General features: G+C 41.5%; 3 protein-coding genes across 3 annotated transcripts in view; all 3 read left to right on the forward strand.

Annotated features, from left to right (window-relative positions):
- LOC145457416 (threonylcarbamoyladenosine tRNA methylthiotransferase-like) overlaps positions 1-17,250 on the forward strand; it is a 264,970-nt gene that overhangs the window by 127,090 nt on the left and 120,630 nt on the right. The window lies entirely within an intron of this gene.
- LOC145457413 (kielin/chordin-like protein) overlaps positions 1-17,250 on the forward strand; it is a 298,320-nt gene that overhangs the window by 96,885 nt on the left and 184,185 nt on the right. The gene's annotated exons all lie outside the window — the stretch shown is intronic.
- Positions 1,318-6,669, forward strand: LOC145457408 (kelch-like protein 36). Its single transcript, XM_080335626.1, has 2 exons — positions 1,318-2,734; positions 3,363-6,669. The coding sequence occupies exon 2, from the start codon at positions 3,694-3,696 to the stop codon at positions 5,752-5,754; it is 2,061 nt and encodes a 686-aa protein (XP_080191752.1). The 5' UTR covers positions 1,318-2,734; positions 3,363-3,693; the 3' UTR covers positions 5,755-6,669.

Raw genomic sequence — 17,250 nt, forward strand, 5'->3', positions numbered from 1 at the left:
AAAAGGAATGAAAAGAATTGCTGATAAACCGAACCGAGATATGTAAGGTAGCCGCAGATGATCGGTATCCGCATTATAGTTAGACGGAAGATCTCATAAGGTGGCGCCCTATGCTCGTGTCAAATTCACTCAAAGAATGGCGAGACTCGGTGCCATTCGTTTCAAGATTTGTCATTTCAAGCACGACCGCAACGCGTGATCAATGTGTGTTCGTTTTGGCTCTGTTATGGGCTATGGCATGATATTTAGAAATAATGTGGATATTGTGAAATCACCAGAAGCATGAAGGATCCGTGATGCAGCCCATGCCCGAGGCAACGCACGTAAAACTTATAAGATGTGCCATCATTTCAAGGCCCCCGAGATACCGTCATTCGTTAAATCCCATGTGGCAGACACGGATCAACCAAGAATAGACAGCAGACATTGTTTCGAAAAGTAAGGAAGACCCCACTATATGAACGAATGATCAACAAGTTGAGTGCAGTCGTTAAATAAGGTCGTTTGCGAGAGAGCAGCGTTGTATGGTAATGATGAGTCGTCACTGATGGACTGGGTCTTTCCAAGGCGCAACACAAATACGATGGCATTCTATCAAATTATTTCTATGGAATTTCGTCATAATTTTGTTTTGTTGCACCAAATCACTTCTATCGGTTCTATCATTGACTGTCCGGCATCCCGTTCATATTTAAATACACCCAGGGGTAATCGCCAGCAACTAGTATGGATAATTAAAAATAACAGTATATCATTTTGATCTAGCTAGAATGGTCTTCTGGATTCTCTACTAGTTGCTGACATCACCCCAGGCAAGTGTCAGCCGAAAATATTCGGGTATATTTCAATATGAACATATTATTCAATTGTTTGCTGATTTCCCGAGAGAGCATAATATATGCTACCTGGGGTTGACGAGCATTTTAGTGATTTTGTTCAATACATTTTCTAGAATTGGGGATAGGTTCGGAAAACTAGTTAAAAGGAGATCTAATTCCGCATCTTTGAATCATGACTCCAGTGAACAAGGAGTCTTTCATTGCATCCGTAATTGTGAATATGAATTTATTACTCAATTGTGTACTGGAGTACAATAGTCTGTTCTATTTGTGAAGAGCAGAGCGTACTCACTACTCATATTGACTAGATTGGTTCAATCTACGCTGGTCTACTGAAAATGCAAACGAAAAAACTACATCGGGATACTAAAGAGGGGCGTGAAATTTATCTTCCGTCACAAAAATCACTTGTAAAAGTTGTTAATAGTCCTTTCGAATATCTACGAAAAACATGGCAATGATCATCGATCAGTTGTATTAAACTGGTTGAATTAACGTTGCTAGAATGATGATCGTGCGGCCACATAGCTGCCGTATCTAGATGTTCACCGTAAAGTATGCATGGCGCGTGTGCGATAAACGGACATATGTACTTTACGGAGCAAATGCGTTCAACAACAGCAATGTCTGAGCAAACGATTCTTCGTAACCGTCTCTCAAATTCTTGTAGCTATAAATGTAGCGGAACGCTCGTTCTCTCGTATTAGAACTTATTTTCTTTCTTTACGTTCACATTATATAACGTCTGACACGAGAGAAATCGTTTCCTTCGAGTGTTTTAGTGCACCTGATGTAGGAGTGCTAATTCCGTTGCATGCTCGTGATTATGTTCCAACATTGCAGTAGGCTATATTTCAGACAAGGACTGGAACGTATGATCAGCGAGCATTCAGCACTGCTGTATTATATATAATCATATATTTACTGTACTATCATGTTGATATTTCTCTTTGTTTGAACGTGAGCGATTTATGAATCATATGTAATCGCAGTTTCAACTAACTTTCGCTAAGCATTGTAAACTGCTTGTCACGAGTTTTTAAGGACACGGATCCGTTTGAGCCAAGTCTTGTGCAATATAGATTACGTAAGGCGCCGGTCAGCTGATGGTTAAACCAGCTGTTGCAGCAGTGCGGCATTCGTCTGTATCACGTAGCACGCACGAAGCTAGCGCGTGCTCCTTTGAATAAAAACAACTCGCTCACTTCTTTTCCCAAGCTTGAGGACTTGTCTCTTTCATTCTCCAATAAACCTAGCTCGGGCAGACAGCTATCGAAGCTGATCTGTTTACCTCAATGGCCTCTCTTTGTGAAGTTGAGGCCCGCGAGGTAAGCAGTGTGCCTTTAAGTAAGGCTGCCCGCTACGCGCAGAAAACAGTGTAAGCAGTGTTAATGTATAGCACACCAGTCCAGAGATCATTCTTCTGCAGTAAGGAGGACAGATGTAGCCGGCATTCTCCCACATGTTGCTGTACACGCCATTAAATTACAGCGATAGTCTCATTCACAAAGTATCATCCGGTGATAAAATGTCTGCAGCTGATAAACCGTAATCATGAATTCTTCCGAATTGTTTGTTTAATAATGAAATAAGAATTAGTACTTGATATTGGTATGGAATTTAAATCCTATTTATTTACAATCCGATGTTTTGGTCTCGTTGATAACGTGATGGTAGTAAAATGGCGTTTATTTAAACTAGAGGGTGCGCTAGACCAGACAAATGATAAAAGGTGCAGTTATTTCGACATAGGTACACAGTGGCAGTTACATAACAAAATTTTAGGAGACTCTTGGAGGCGCAGAACTTCGTTTTAAAATATATAAATATGTTCATATTGCGATAAACGTGAGTATTTTCGACTGACACTCGTCAGGGTAATAATCAGCAGTAGGGTGGTTAAAAAATAACCCTTTTTCCTGAATCTTGCAGGTTACTTGATTAAATCGTTAGGTTGCCTTAAAAAACGACGCACACCAAATTTGAATTCATTCCAAACAATATTCGCGGATTTCGTAGAGTTTGAAAATTTTGAATTTGCCTAAAAATGCAAAAAAAAAAATTTTTTCAAATTTTTCTTCCAACCTTATGAAATTGTTGCGCTGTCTTCAAAAACGATGGAAAACAAATTTGACTCAATTCGAAGCCGTAGAAGTGGAGTTATTTCAGTTTTTCTTTGATAATTCTGGGATTATCCTTGATTGGTGGATCATCTCAGAATTATCATCAAAAAACTTGAATAACTCCGCTTCTGCAGCTTGGAATTGAGTCAAATTTGTTTTCCATCGTTTTTGAAGAGAGCGCAACAATTTCATAAGGTTGGAAGGAAAATTTGAAAAATTTTTTTTTTTGCATTTTTAGGCATATTCAAAATTTTCAAACTCTACGAAATCCGCGAATATTGGTTGGAATGAATTCAAATTTGGTGTGCGTCGTTTTTTAAGGCAACCTAACGAATTAATCAAGTAACCTGCAAGATTCAGGAAAATAGGTTATTTTTGAACCACCCTAATCAGCAGCCAGTACAGAATTGAACAGAACATTGCAATTGTTGCATTGCAACATGTTTATCAGTTTGTTGATACGATTGTTGCTATACAATATTATTTTCAATTCTCTAGGCCTACTAGTTGCTGACGATGATTAAGCCTGCCCCAGGCGAGTAGCAGTCGAAAATATTCGGGTTTATTTCAATATGAATATATTATTCAATCGTAAACAGCATTTTAGTTATCGGTAATTACATAAACAACAGATGTTATACACGTCAATACCTTGCTCATAATTCCATGTTCCTAACGCGACATTCCTATTTTTCATGGCTATGCTAAGAAATAACAATTTCTAATAAAGAATGGAAGGGAGCAGCCTTCAGAAACACAAAGACAAAATCGAATACCTTTCCAGCATGACCGGGCTCGGAAACCAAGACCACAGTTTTGTGGTTTTCGATCGTCTGCGGGAGTTCGTGAAGGAAGGGCTACTTTGCGACGTCACTGTGCGAAAGGGGCCGACGCGTCAGAACGTCAGAGCCCATCGTGTGGTTTTGTTGAGCGCTAAATCGTTCGACAGCGATTATAACTCCGAATCGGAAACGACCAGTGAGAGTGATTCTGAAGAAAAATCGGCACCAGTTCTTCCCTGTATGGAAGATTCCGTTTTCGAAGAAGCATACGGCCCGGATGATTACTGTTCTAACGCAAAAGACCACATGACGGCTATCAACGACATGCGGCTACAGGGGGAGTGTTGTGACGTCACACTCGAAACGTCAGATTGCGAATATAAAGCTCACAAGTGCGTCTTGGCTGCAGCGTCCGATTATTTCAAAGCCATGTTCACCTCGCAGATGCGAGAAAACCGCATGAACTCTGTCTCTCTCACTGAAATTTCAGATGATGAAGTTCACGCAAGCGATATATTAGACTTTATATACACGGGTCAAATGGGATTAACAGACGATAACGTTTGGCCAATCCTACGCTTGTCGACGTATTACCAAATTTCGACTTTAACCGAACACTGCCAACATTACCTTCTCGCGCGGTTGAACAAGTCCAACTGCTGCGAGAATTATTACAACGCCAATCAATTGGCGTTGACATGCGTGAGGTCCGAATCGCAGCATATCATTCACGATTACTTCCCCGAACTGGACGGTAACGCAGACACGATTTTAATAGAGAAAAATGATCTTGAAACCCTCTTATCAAGTGATACATTGGGGCGGAAATCCGCGCCTTTTATGAGAAACGAGAGTAGGGTTTTGCGCAACGTGATGCAATGGCTGCAACACGACGGTTACCGGTACGCCGCTGAAGTATTACGGCATATTAGAAGCGCTCTTGTTCCAAAAAGCGACTTTGTGCATTACAGTCGCGAGATATCAAAATATCGCAACAGCCGGGATGCGAAATTAGCTGAGCTGCGCCGCTTTATCGACGACTCTTTGAACTATCACGAGCGAATCTCTGAACAGCCGTTGTTGCAGACTAAAAATTCGGAGCTTCGCGTGGAAAAAGAGGTGTGGATATGCGTGGATGGTGTGCTAGCCCCGTCTCCTGTGAAATTACCAGGGGCTTGTAATTGTGCTAAATCCCCGACATCAGAACAACAGCGGGACAAACTCTCTCAAAAAATACGCGATCCATTTCACAGCGTCGTAGTTCTTAACGGTTTCGTGTACGCTATCGGCGGTACCAGACAAGTATCAGTTGGTTACAGCAATTCCGTGATTCGATACGACTCTAGGCTCGATACCTGGACCACGGTGGCTCCGATGAATGTTGCGCGCGGTGATTTTTACGCGTGCACAATCGGCGACTATCTGTACGTTTTCGGAGGGAAAAACAGAAGCGGAGCGTTGCAATCTTGCGAAAAATACGACCCCAGGACTGACACTTGGGAAGAAATCAGTGACTTGCCAGACGAAGGGGTTTATATGATGGCCGGTGTGGTTCACGAAGGCGCAGTCTACATCAGCGGAGGCTTTAACGATTATGACGCCCTTGGAAAGACCTTGAAATACACTCCCGACACTAATACGTGGGATGTGCTACCTGCTTTTTTGTTTAAAGATCGCGGCTACCATGTCATGTTGGACGATAAGCAAGGATACATATGGGCTATCGGGGGAATTGATAACCCGTTTTCTGGCCGAAACGTGTGGGAAGTTGAGCGATTCAACGTTGAATACGAAATGTGGGAGTATTGCGGACAGGTTTTAGCGGTGCAGCCTTTCCTGTCTGTACAGAGGCTGAATGTGTTTTTGGACAACGACGGGAACGTTTGCGTTTTCGCCGTGACCAACATCGACCAATCGCCCACGTTGCGGTACAATATTTCTTCTAACGTTTGGGAAAGGTTGAACAGTCCCGTCGACTATTTAGAAATCGAATATAACCAGCCTGAATAAATGTGTAATCAGGGCTTGGCACTAAATTCGTTTCTGAATCGAGTAATATGATTTGAGTTGAGTGTCACTAATTATGACGTCGTAATAGTATGAACGATGTGGAAATTTCACATGTGCATGTGCAGTGCACCTTTTTAGCGACCATAAAGAAATTATGCCTGGTGGCAGGTATATATATCACATAAAAGATAATGTGTCGTATTTCGACCTTACCTATTGCACTTCGTGACAATGCTGTGAGTCAATCATGACTTCACAGAAATGTCATTTTCACTAATGTGGGTAGCCTTCTGTGTCTTCGGTGTAGTGATAATCGAAGTTTCATAGCCTCCAAGTTGGGGATATAATATCGCAATTACAATTATCGTTATGAATCAGCCCAAGGGATGTATAATTTCAGAACTCGAAAATATCATGTCACATGGCGCGACTCGAACCATTACTCGATTCAGATTCGAATACTCCAATCATTATGCCCAACCCTGTAATGTGTAATGTAGGTGCTTACGCTGTTTATTATTCGCCTGTATCGAGTCCGTTTTACGATTTAATGCACACGAAGTATCTGTTCTTTTAACCTCGCTTCCCTCGATAGCTATTCCGCGTGATAGCTAAAGCACTGTACTCGCGCGAGGTCGCATTTAGGAATGTCGCCAGCCACCATTTTGAATCTGTTCTCTGCAACGCGCAGGAGAGTGTAATCGGTCCAATCGATTTCGCGGCGTTGACAGAATGTTCTCGCGATCTGTAGCGCAACGAGCGTCACTGCCTGCTATGAGTTCCCGAGCCTTGTTCGCGTGTTTTGTTTTGTCGAATTTTCGTCACTTTTTACACATCTGTGCAATTCTTTATTTTGAGCCGGTATTACAACCGTCGCTTTTTGTCATATTTCAATACAAAATCGAATAATGTGAACACTGCGTGCGAATATGAAAGTAAATACAGAAAGAGCAGCGTATGGTTGGATTATGGCAGGGGTAGGGAACCTCAGGTTTGCGAGAACCTGTATACGTTTGCACGCAATCAAGCAGAGTTGGACAAAAATATTATTTTCAGCTTTCAGAATTTAGATCAAAATTTGAATTATAGCTATACAGAGTTTTTTCTGGAAATTAGACTAGAATTAGAATTATAGCTTCAGTCTTGCTTTGTACGATCGTTTCGTTCAGACTTCGTAAAACGATGCTGACCAAGTTACAAAGTAATTGTTGGAGGTGTATATCTAGGCTCCTCGCTGAGTAATTCGCGCGGAATCGATGTCATGCAAAGTCTGGCTAGAACCAATATGGGCCGTGCTGCAGTGCAGATCGGAAAACATAATAAGGTATATCGGCTTGGTGCAAATGACCAGACCATAGTAGGCTACTCCAAATAACAATCTCTCCAGCTACGCAATCCGGCCCGCTACGCAATTTTGGTATTGCTTTTGACAGTCGTTCCGCTGAAGCCATCAAGTCATAACACTTCGTTTTATGACAGTGCGGCGAATCGTTGATACTAACATAATTACGAAATGGTATCACGGTCGCCAAGGCAAGTGACGAGTATAGCGCAGCGGCTTGTTTGATTTTCAGGTTAGGATCCGACTGCGGTCGATTCCAGAGTCATCGCTATCAGCGTCGGTTCCCAGGCTCCCCATAGTTTTAAAAAAGCATATGTTCTTTTCAATCATCTGCTAGTTGCTGACGAATATCAGTCGAAAATATTCGGATTTTTTCAACATGAATGTAATGAACACGACATACATTCGATATGATTGCGAATTGTAGATATTGGTTTGCTTATATCTGGTCGCCCTACATTTCGTATTTTCCCATCCGGCCGAGGTTTCCGAGCCGTGGATTATGGTAACGTTTTTTTCGACATATGCAAAAGTTTGGTGTACTGTATACTTGCAACAACACTAGCGATGGTGGTGGGATAGCGTAGTGCTACGCTTCGCAGCTGCGACACCATTGGGTTGCGGGTTCGAGTCCGACCGAGGTCGACTCCAGAATTCCGGCCTAAATGTTGTGAGGTTTATCTAGGCTCCTTCTAGCCACACGTTACGCGTATAAGCGGTATGTTCAAAAAGTCTGGAAGTGTGCCGTGGTACAAGTCGGTAAATACGGAATCAGGTCGATATGTTTCAGGATGACCATGACCATTGAGGCTGCATACCAAGTACTCGGAAAACCTGGTCGTTGTATACACACTTCGTGCAGCATTTGAGATACACTGCATATTATCTATAAATAGCCTATTACCTACAAAACAATACGTCGACAACCTTCTGGTCCGTGAGGAGTTCGCATGTATTTTTGCAAGTTAAGTGGGCAAGATATCTGATAAAAATTTAAAAATAATCCAAGTAATCTCTTTAATCGAAGCATGCGTGTTCCTGCCTTACTGTGATAAATTTAGTGACCTTTCAATGTTGAACATTTGTGTTTCTGAAGACCGCTACGAGAAAAAAAAAATCATTTCGAAACCGGTCCTCAGAACAACAAAAAATTCCGACATCTGAATAGATGTATGGGGCTGTTCAACAATTTAGCCACAGGTTTCAGCAGTTGAAACTTATCGGTGTTCGAAGTAGCAGCTTTATTACAATTGCTCTTTTTTCAACGTAAAGTTTGCCGTATATACTCATTGCGATTAATTTTATGCTTATAAACGGTTTAACGGTCTGCTAATAATCGATAACGTACTTACACAATACACGGAATCGAAATGTACACTCGGCGTTAGGGTTGCATTTAAAACAAATTGTGTTTTGAAACACTTTGTTTAAAACATGTTTCAAACAGAGTTTTAAACAAAGGCCTTTTTACAAAAAAATATTTTTTCAAGTTGTAAAATTATGCCATAATTGTGTAAATACTTTCCAAGATACATGTTGTATGGGCCTATACAAACAATTACCACCAGATATTGCCGAGGCATATCGATATGGGATGGTTGGAAGCCTCAAAATGGTCGATTCAACAGCAATAGTACAGATATTTCGTGAAAGGAGCCATATTTACCCTATATTTTCGATTGGCAATTTCAATCCACTATGACGTCACAGTTGAATATTCGTAACGTCATGGCTTAAAAAAATCAATAAAACAATAAAAAACATGTTTTAAACGAGGGACTAGTTTTAAACATGTTTGTTTTAAATTCATTTTTGTTTCAAATGCAACCCTACTATAGTCTTTAACTGTGCAACCTGCAGACCTTGATTTGATTGCGAAATATGCTTGTTGCAGAAGTTATCCAGTCGGACTTACTGCACTCTGTACACAACTAAGCATGTTTAACTAGGCTATTTTAGTTTATGACCTCCTGTGACTCTTGTTACGGTCAATTTTGTTGCAGATCCGTAATATCAATTATTGACTAAGATAGATAAACACATATGACCATAGTTTTAATCGCATCCCAGGTTGCTTTTTACGATTATGGTGATACGTCAATGATTTAGTTTCCCTCAGTTGCAAACGCATTGACTCCGTAGCAATCTATAAGTTTACTTTTGGAATGATCCGACATTTTTCGATTTCAACGTGGTCAAACACTATTCGTTGTAATTGTTTTGGAAAAAATCTATTAGATAAGCAAATTCAGAAAGTGACATTTAATCCGATTGCTGTATATATAAGTTAAGCATAGACTCGTGATACGTGCAGCGCGTGATCTGCCCTCCAGGCTGGTGAGTGATTTGTGCTGTTTATCACGTTCCAAATTGTGGCTTAAACAATATAACTAGGATTGTAAAATATAATCGGCAATGCTGCAAATGACGGTTTCAAACGATTTTGCGCAAAAAAATTGGCAATGAATGATTATGTAATGATGCGTATTTCCGTGTCTCATTGCCGAGGTGGAAGTGACATAAGTGCCGATAGAGAGATTATTTCTCTGAAGAAAAAAGGTTTTGCAATGAATTCGCCAGTTTCATTTGCATAAAAAGCATCAGTTAACACTTTCCTGACGCTGCATTTTTTTACATAAATTTAGGCACAATGATGCTGTCTATTCTTTTATTATAAGAAAATTCCTTCCTAAGTGTTGGAGGTTTATCTATAGGATCCTCCTCGCCACCTGATCTGCGTATGCGGTGTCTTAAAAGCCTAGAAGTGGGCCGTGCTATAAGTCGGCAGACACGGATCGATTATATACTAGAGTTATCATATTTTGGAATCGGGAAAGGACCACACTTTTACCAAATCAGAAAAATTAGTTGATCAATACTGGAAACAGTCGATTTTTCTATTTGTTGAGTTGACTAAAAAAAGGTCATCACTTTTACTCGACTTCCGATTTACCCGTACTTTTTACTTGGATTACGTAGTGTTGACTAAAATTGACTGCAATTTAAAAATATTGTTGTTCTTGTTCAAATTAAGCTATTCTCTTGTACCCAACACTCAGTAGCTGATACGGCTTCGGCGATGATATTAGCATTCCATAGCTGATGTGAATGGGCAATTGGGCATATTGCCTTGACGTGCAATGGCCCAGATACTGCCAAGACCTAGACGCCTAGAAAACGACTTTGGGCTTCCACAAAAGATCAAGCTATACGAGAGTTTCCCACCAAAGTACCGTGTTGAGCTAACCCCAATATCAATGGTTTAGTTCAGTCCCTCAGAAGTCAGGTATCGTGCGCAACTCATAGTTCAAATAGAATGAAGGTGATGATCATGATATGTTTTGTTGTATTTGTATTTCTTTATTAAATTATTATTATTTCTTTTGTGGTAACTATATGTCCGTCACCCATGTTAGAGACCACAGCGTTGTACTAACGTAAAGTTTTAAAAGTGTATTTGTTGAACGATGTGGCCTATTATATATCGATATTATATTCATACGGCCCGTGGCCTCTATACCAAATTTGAAAGTAGCCTGTGACCCGTTTTGAGTTGGTGACCCCTGACATATAGTCATGAGTTGACAACATGCATATGCCAATAACCTCTATACTTGAAAATCGATATATCCGAGAACATGATGTCTGAGCGATATCGTTATCTATGACGTAATCGCGGTGTGAAAAACGTCATAGATGCGATTAGATATTCGGGTGGTTTCGGAATTTATGTTGACAACAATAACAATATGTGGTCCGAGTAAGACTGGGATTTTTAGACCCACGGCACAGGGTTATTCTGAGGTCAATCTATTTCGTTGACAGAATAGGTTACTATCCAATATCTTATGTCTCTAATGTACGCAGGGCGTTAGCGGACCATGTGACACAGGTATTTCGAGGCCAACCCCTTCCCGACGGAACACATGGAGGTATGGAGTTTTAACCATCAGACAGCTGGGTAAAGTGCGGTGCCAACAAGATCTGCGGCGATAAAACCGTGGCTAAGAGGACCGTCGCTGGTTGACCAAGAATGCCGTACAAATGCGACCCGCAGAGGAAAATAATGCACCATGATTTGAAAACGTGCGACAGAAATGTTTCATGGCGCTGTGCTGCGTACGACTGTCGTCCGCGCTTTCTATATGTAATACATTTACCATATACATCGTTGCGGTAGTATTAAAGTAGCTTATGTCCATTTTTACAAATTTCGGGATCTATTTTTAAAATTGTTAGAAAAACAAGTTTTTGTTTAATTTTCATAGTTTTTACCCTTATCCTGGTCAGGACATGTTTAATGTTTATGTTTGTCTCACTGTTTCAAGGTTAATCACGGCAAAGCTGTGTCCGAACCGCCGCGACATATCCGTAAAAACGTAGCATACAAATATTAAAAATGCATTCTTTGTGATGTGCGAGGCTCGATTCGCGAGATGGCACCAAACTCAGATTTGGGTCGCGGCCATACAGTTTGATAACCACTGGTCTATATTGTATATTGAAAAATACTCTTTATGAACATTGACCTTAAAATAATATATTTGCTATTGCGACGCGTTTCTGAGGCGTGAAACTTCAGGAGTGGTTTACATCATACTGGAAACGCTATGAAATCGTTAATGACAAATTTGAATGGTACCGTAATGAAAACAAAAGCACCCTCCCTGCGCAGCCGCGAGTCAACATTTTTCACAAAGAGATTGTCGAGTAACACGAATTACTTAACCCGACGGGTGGCTGCCGTCGTCAGCAGCTATAGTCTGCCGCGAAGCTTGGCTCTGACTCAGGAAGTCGTTGTGGGCAAACGTATCGATTCGCTGGTTCGCACAAGCAGTCGGCACAAAGAAACGCATTTCTTTATGCACCACCAAGATGATGTGACCGAGATCCAGCATACATATATTCCAATGGCATTACCGACATCCAATATCAGACAAGGAACACACACTATAGCTACGTACGTATATAACTATTTATACTTACACAGTCGTAAACAGTTGAGCTGTGAGCGACATTCAAAGGTAGCCGTGACAAGGCCTAGGCATTTCTAGAGAACAGCAACTATCGGTATGGAGACATAGTAAATATTATTGTCTCAGGAAGATCATCGACCGATGTAACATACTGATCATGTTATAAAATCACTATCTTCGAAACGAATAGAAATTCGCTAAAATGCATATCAGCGTCAAGGTCACCAAGCTGTCTGTTCGCGGGCCGTAATGATATATATGTTGAAGTAGTTGGACGATTGATATGATGAAGCTATGGATAACTAGCCTCTGTACAATAAGTTCTATTTTGTGAAACATGATGAACCCCGAGGATAGCATTATGCCACCTCTGCCGCACGACTATTCTTGTTTATCACCGCATTGCGACACCCGAGAGAACGTAAAGAGAAAAGCCTCAGTGAATCAGCATCAGCATTTGCAGCGGCTCAACCAAGATAACACAAGAGAATAAGACCGGCACAGCTACCGGTAGAAGCAAGAAACACACTCGCTTTCATTTTGGATTAAAATAGCAATCCTCTCCCGGAATTGAATAGTGCATATTTTCTCGCCTGTCATACATATACGATTGCGTAATAATGCTTGGGAAATGATTCTTTGTTATTACTTTGAAATCGAATACATAAACGATAAAGTGTCGGGCCTTGTTATCTTCTGTAACGTGACCCAGCGCTTTGTAAAGCACGGAGACATGCTCCCATGGTCTCTTAAATAGCCTAAGCACAACTGCATCATCCGCGCCATAATTGGTATAAGTTTTAAGATGTTCTATATGAGTACTTTGCCCTCTTGCGAAATCGTATGCTTTGTTTTCACTGTACATCTCTATATCCGAATCACAGTTGTTTAGGATACTGTTTTAGCTGTCGCGCTCGGTTCAAGCTGATAAGTGAGACGGGTACATGCTTTTGTGTGCTATATCTGTGACCACACGAGAGGTCAGTTGTGCATGATCTTTGGTGACATTCTGCAACGCTTTTGATCAAGCGATTCCTTTGATGAAATGCTCTTTCAGCAATGGTTCGCTACAGCAATTCATTCGCCAATCGGCAATGCCTGTGCAACAGGCTGTGAGCAATGAGCGTCGGTATTCCCGTCAGCCATTAAGTGATTGCAATACCACATGGTGTTCCGCCTTGCGACAGGAAATTGTGCAATTTTGTTCGATTAATGCCACGCTTCACACAATTAGAAACCTTTTCCAAAATACGGGCTTCTTCCGCCGAATTGATATCTTCCATCGTACTGCCGTAGTTGCAAACTGCAAATGTGATAATCGAAATGCGGGTCCAACGATATATTCAGCTCATGTCTCTTTAAATACAAAATGTGAACAGCTGTCGCGTTGATATCTATGTATTCTTGTGTGGTCGTGCCTGCAACGCAAAAGGCTGTGCTACCTGCGACAAATCAAAGCAACATAATCTATGAAAACACGTGCCGGACTGCCGGTGTGATAGTCGGTGCGTAGGTCGCACGTTCCAGCGCTTGCAGCCAGCATGTCCCACGGAAAATTAGAATAACGAATGTTTCTTCTACTCCATCATCGCAGTCTATTGACACACTGCGTGATTATGATCAAGTTACTGCTTGTAATTCGGCTATTGGACAGCATCTCTTATTCCATCCTGAATGTGCTAATCATTACAATGACAGTCAATTTTCTATAGTTGCTCGTGGCCAGGGCCGTAACAGCACTTCGCCAGGCCCCCCCAAAAAACTTTGGTCGTGGGCCCACCATAGGGTTATAGACCGAACTTCTGGGGGGCTTCGCCCCTCAGACCCCCCTCCGGCGATACCCTGTTTACCGCTATTTATGATATGCGTTGGGAGTTTGTTTAGTGAATTGCCCTAAACGCGCGAAGCGCGGGAAATTTCTAGAATTCATGACTGAATCGGTCAATATGATCGGGAATTGCATATATCTTGTTATCAATTTTTATCTTCTCTCTGCTCACGTAATCAGATTTGCCGGTAGAGCTGAGTGAGGTGTGTTTGAAAAGGTAGGACCACTCAATAATAATTAAACATCATCGGGCGTATGCCCGTTGGTAGGAACGAAACAGCACCTCGTCAGGCCCCCAAAAACGTGGGTCTTGGGCTCCCATAGGGTGATGAAACGACCCCTCCATCACGTTGTTCGCGTTTGTCACGAAATCATCTGTACTGTATTGTGAGCCAGCGCGAAGCGCGAAAATTTTCAATAATTTGTGATAAAATCGGTCAATCAGATCAGCGATTGCATATATATTATGCTATCAATTTATTGTCCTCTCTACTCACGTAATTAGATTTACCGGTAGAGCTGAGTGAAGTGTCTTGAAAACGGGAGGGCCCGTAAATAATAATTGAATATCTTCGGGCGGGCGGACCCGTTGATATGACTTAGTTACATGATGTTATTTCGTGACTTTCAGTCTGCTATATCAAAAAATATAGAATCGCCCAAACGTAGGCTTCTAAACAAAGAGTCGCACACGATTTCAAATTGGTATCTCTTCACTGGCATAAAATTTTTCCCAGCGGGATGGTATTTGTCTTGTGAGGTTCAGATTGCAAAGACAGGAACATTCGGCGCCAGTCATTTAGGCGCCAATGGACAATTAAACCTATATGTATTTTGTATATATAACAAAGTCTTTGGTCAGCATAAGGGCATAGACCTTTTCGGCCAAGGTTTTCTCGCTGTCGATCGTTCTGGCACACTTCCTGGAGTCGCATGTTATATGGCCTAAAACTTGATTGTATGTCTTGGTGGGTCGTGGCGCGGTAATGGCCCAATGCCCAATAATAAAGATACATGGCTACTTGAATTCGCGCGCAGCGCGAAAAATGTTTTAAAAAGTTGCATAAATTTTCAAAAAATACTCTATGATTTATGCTAATTCACGAAATAATTTTGGGCCCCCTTCGAGCTCGCCCCCCCCCCCAATTGGGGGGTTTGGGGTTCGGCAGTTACGGTGCTGCTCGTGGCCGCTCTCTTTTTCATTTGAAGGTCCTGGAGTCGACGATCATAAAGCCGCGAAAGCCGATTCCCTGTCGCCAGAAGGAACGCCTCTACACCCTTGGAGAATTTCATCGATGTTCTGTGTTGTTGTCTCCAGTTAGTTATTGACCGAATATGTAGGCCTACCCGTTAACGTTTATTTTGTATCGCTACTACCGTATCTTGCCTGTCCCCTAGTTTTTTGTTATTGTTATTATTACGTCATACATACAAAATAGTTCCTACATTTCTAATTTGATTCACCCTATTACTGACGTTCGCTACTGATGAGAGTCAGTCGAAAAGCTTTTAACGATAACAATATGAAGTTATTGTTTCGCGTTATTCTAAAGTTCTGTACCCCTAATAGTGTACACTGTGCAGTACATTGTGCAATGTTCGTACATATAATGCTGCGACGCCAGAAACTGTTGTAAACTATCTGTAACCTCTGGTCATCACACAGCTCTTGAGAGAGTGAGAGTTTATTTGGGAATCACAATTAAGCATCGTTATGGATTCGTTTCAAACGTTTATCGATTTTCCGGATAAGTTGGCCTGCTTTACTACACTACAACTTACTCCTTATTTTACGCCCTCATCTCCGGACACTCCGTTTTAACTCCATACCAAATAAGTTAACAAAATCATATTCTTGAAATAATTTTCGCTTTCTTGAAGCTAAGCGAGACATTCACTAATAGCGATTTGGACTATTATCAAAACTTGTACTGTTATGTCAGGGGAGATAGTGTAGTGGTTACGATAAGCGCCCAGCACGCAGACGAACCGCGTTCGATTCCCGTCGGAGGTTTATCTGGGCTCCTCTTCCCCTGCCGTTGCCGTTCTTACGGCGACAAAAAAGCCCAGAAAAAGACCCGACGAAAGAAAGCACTCACAATGAATGGAAAAGAACTAGCAGAAAGGGCCGCGGTTTCAAAGAGATCAACATCGAAAAGGAACTGTGACATCGGGCACTCTGGGCCGAGGTGGATGTTATGTTCCTATTTGTTCATGACATCGCATTGTGTCTTATCGCATTATACATTGTGTGTGACTTGTTCGGATCAAAAATACAACCCAACCATGTTGTGTTATGTTATGTCCTGACTTCAACGTAGGCAACTCATTTGGACATTGCTTAATAATACTACTTCGGGGCGGATCGTAGTTCGTAGATACTTGAAAGTCTGGCCTGGTGTACGTATAGTGACTCCGATGAAGTAAAAATATACACTATATATGTTAATACGTATTAATGCTTGATCTAAACTAGTGCCGACAAAATTATTCAATTGTATATTAAAGTTCTATACCCCAGGAGTCAGTTCTATAGACCTCAACTTTCATGACAGACTAATAAATGAAATGCGAGCAAATGTAGGAAAATTCCGGTTGAGCTGGATGACTGCGGCAATGGAAATCCCGGAGTTGATCATGATCATAATGGCAAACGCGCACCATGTCACCGGCACCATACCAACGTTTGAGTGCAAGCTGAGTGATCACTGATCAGTGATCACACAAGCAACACGAAATGGACGCGGCGCTGCCATCTTGCGGTTACTAATCTGAACACTTATCAAAAATACTCGTCAGCTCTTTACAAATATGGCAAAAATGACATGCGAGTTCACTGACTAGATTTCATACTTGTTTCAATTTTAATCTCTTGAACCAGGGTTGGAATGACTTGAGTTATGATTCGACTTGAGTCCGACTCGGGACGCAATTTTTTACTCGATTTGACTCGAGTCATTATCTCAAAATACGGAAAAAAGACTCGACTGGATTGGGGTCAATCTGTGTATTGACTCGACTTGTACTCGACTCATTGCGCATGACTCGGTCCAAGACATATGGCTCGAGTCAAAACCATAAAAGTGAGATTGACTTGTGACTCGGAACCTTGCCATTTATGGCTACAACCCTCTAGATTCCCATCACTGATTAAAATCGGTAGGGCGATCATGCTTGTAGCAGAGGAAAAAGCAAATCAATGCGGCTCAGCCGCGTTCCTGTATTTGCGTGGACTGCACCAAAAGACTTACTTAGCAATAGGATTTAGGCAGCTATGGAATCAAAAATAGGGAATATCGGCCTGGTGTAAATTACCATAGTAGTCGACAAACACCATGAATACCACAAAA

Source organism: Botryllus schlosseri, chromosome 15 (assembly GCF_051294905.1).
Source record: "Botryllus schlosseri isolate E-star chromosome 15, Bs_hap1, whole genome shotgun sequence".
Classification (NCBI taxonomy): domain Eukaryota; kingdom Metazoa; phylum Chordata; class Ascidiacea; order Stolidobranchia; family Styelidae; genus Botryllus; species Botryllus schlosseri.

Excerpts from the sequence above, each read along its gene's own strand:
- LOC145457408 (XM_080335626.1), top strand. The coding sequence starts at position 3,694 with ATGGAAGGGAGCAGCCTTCAGAAACACAAAGACAAAATCGAATACCTT.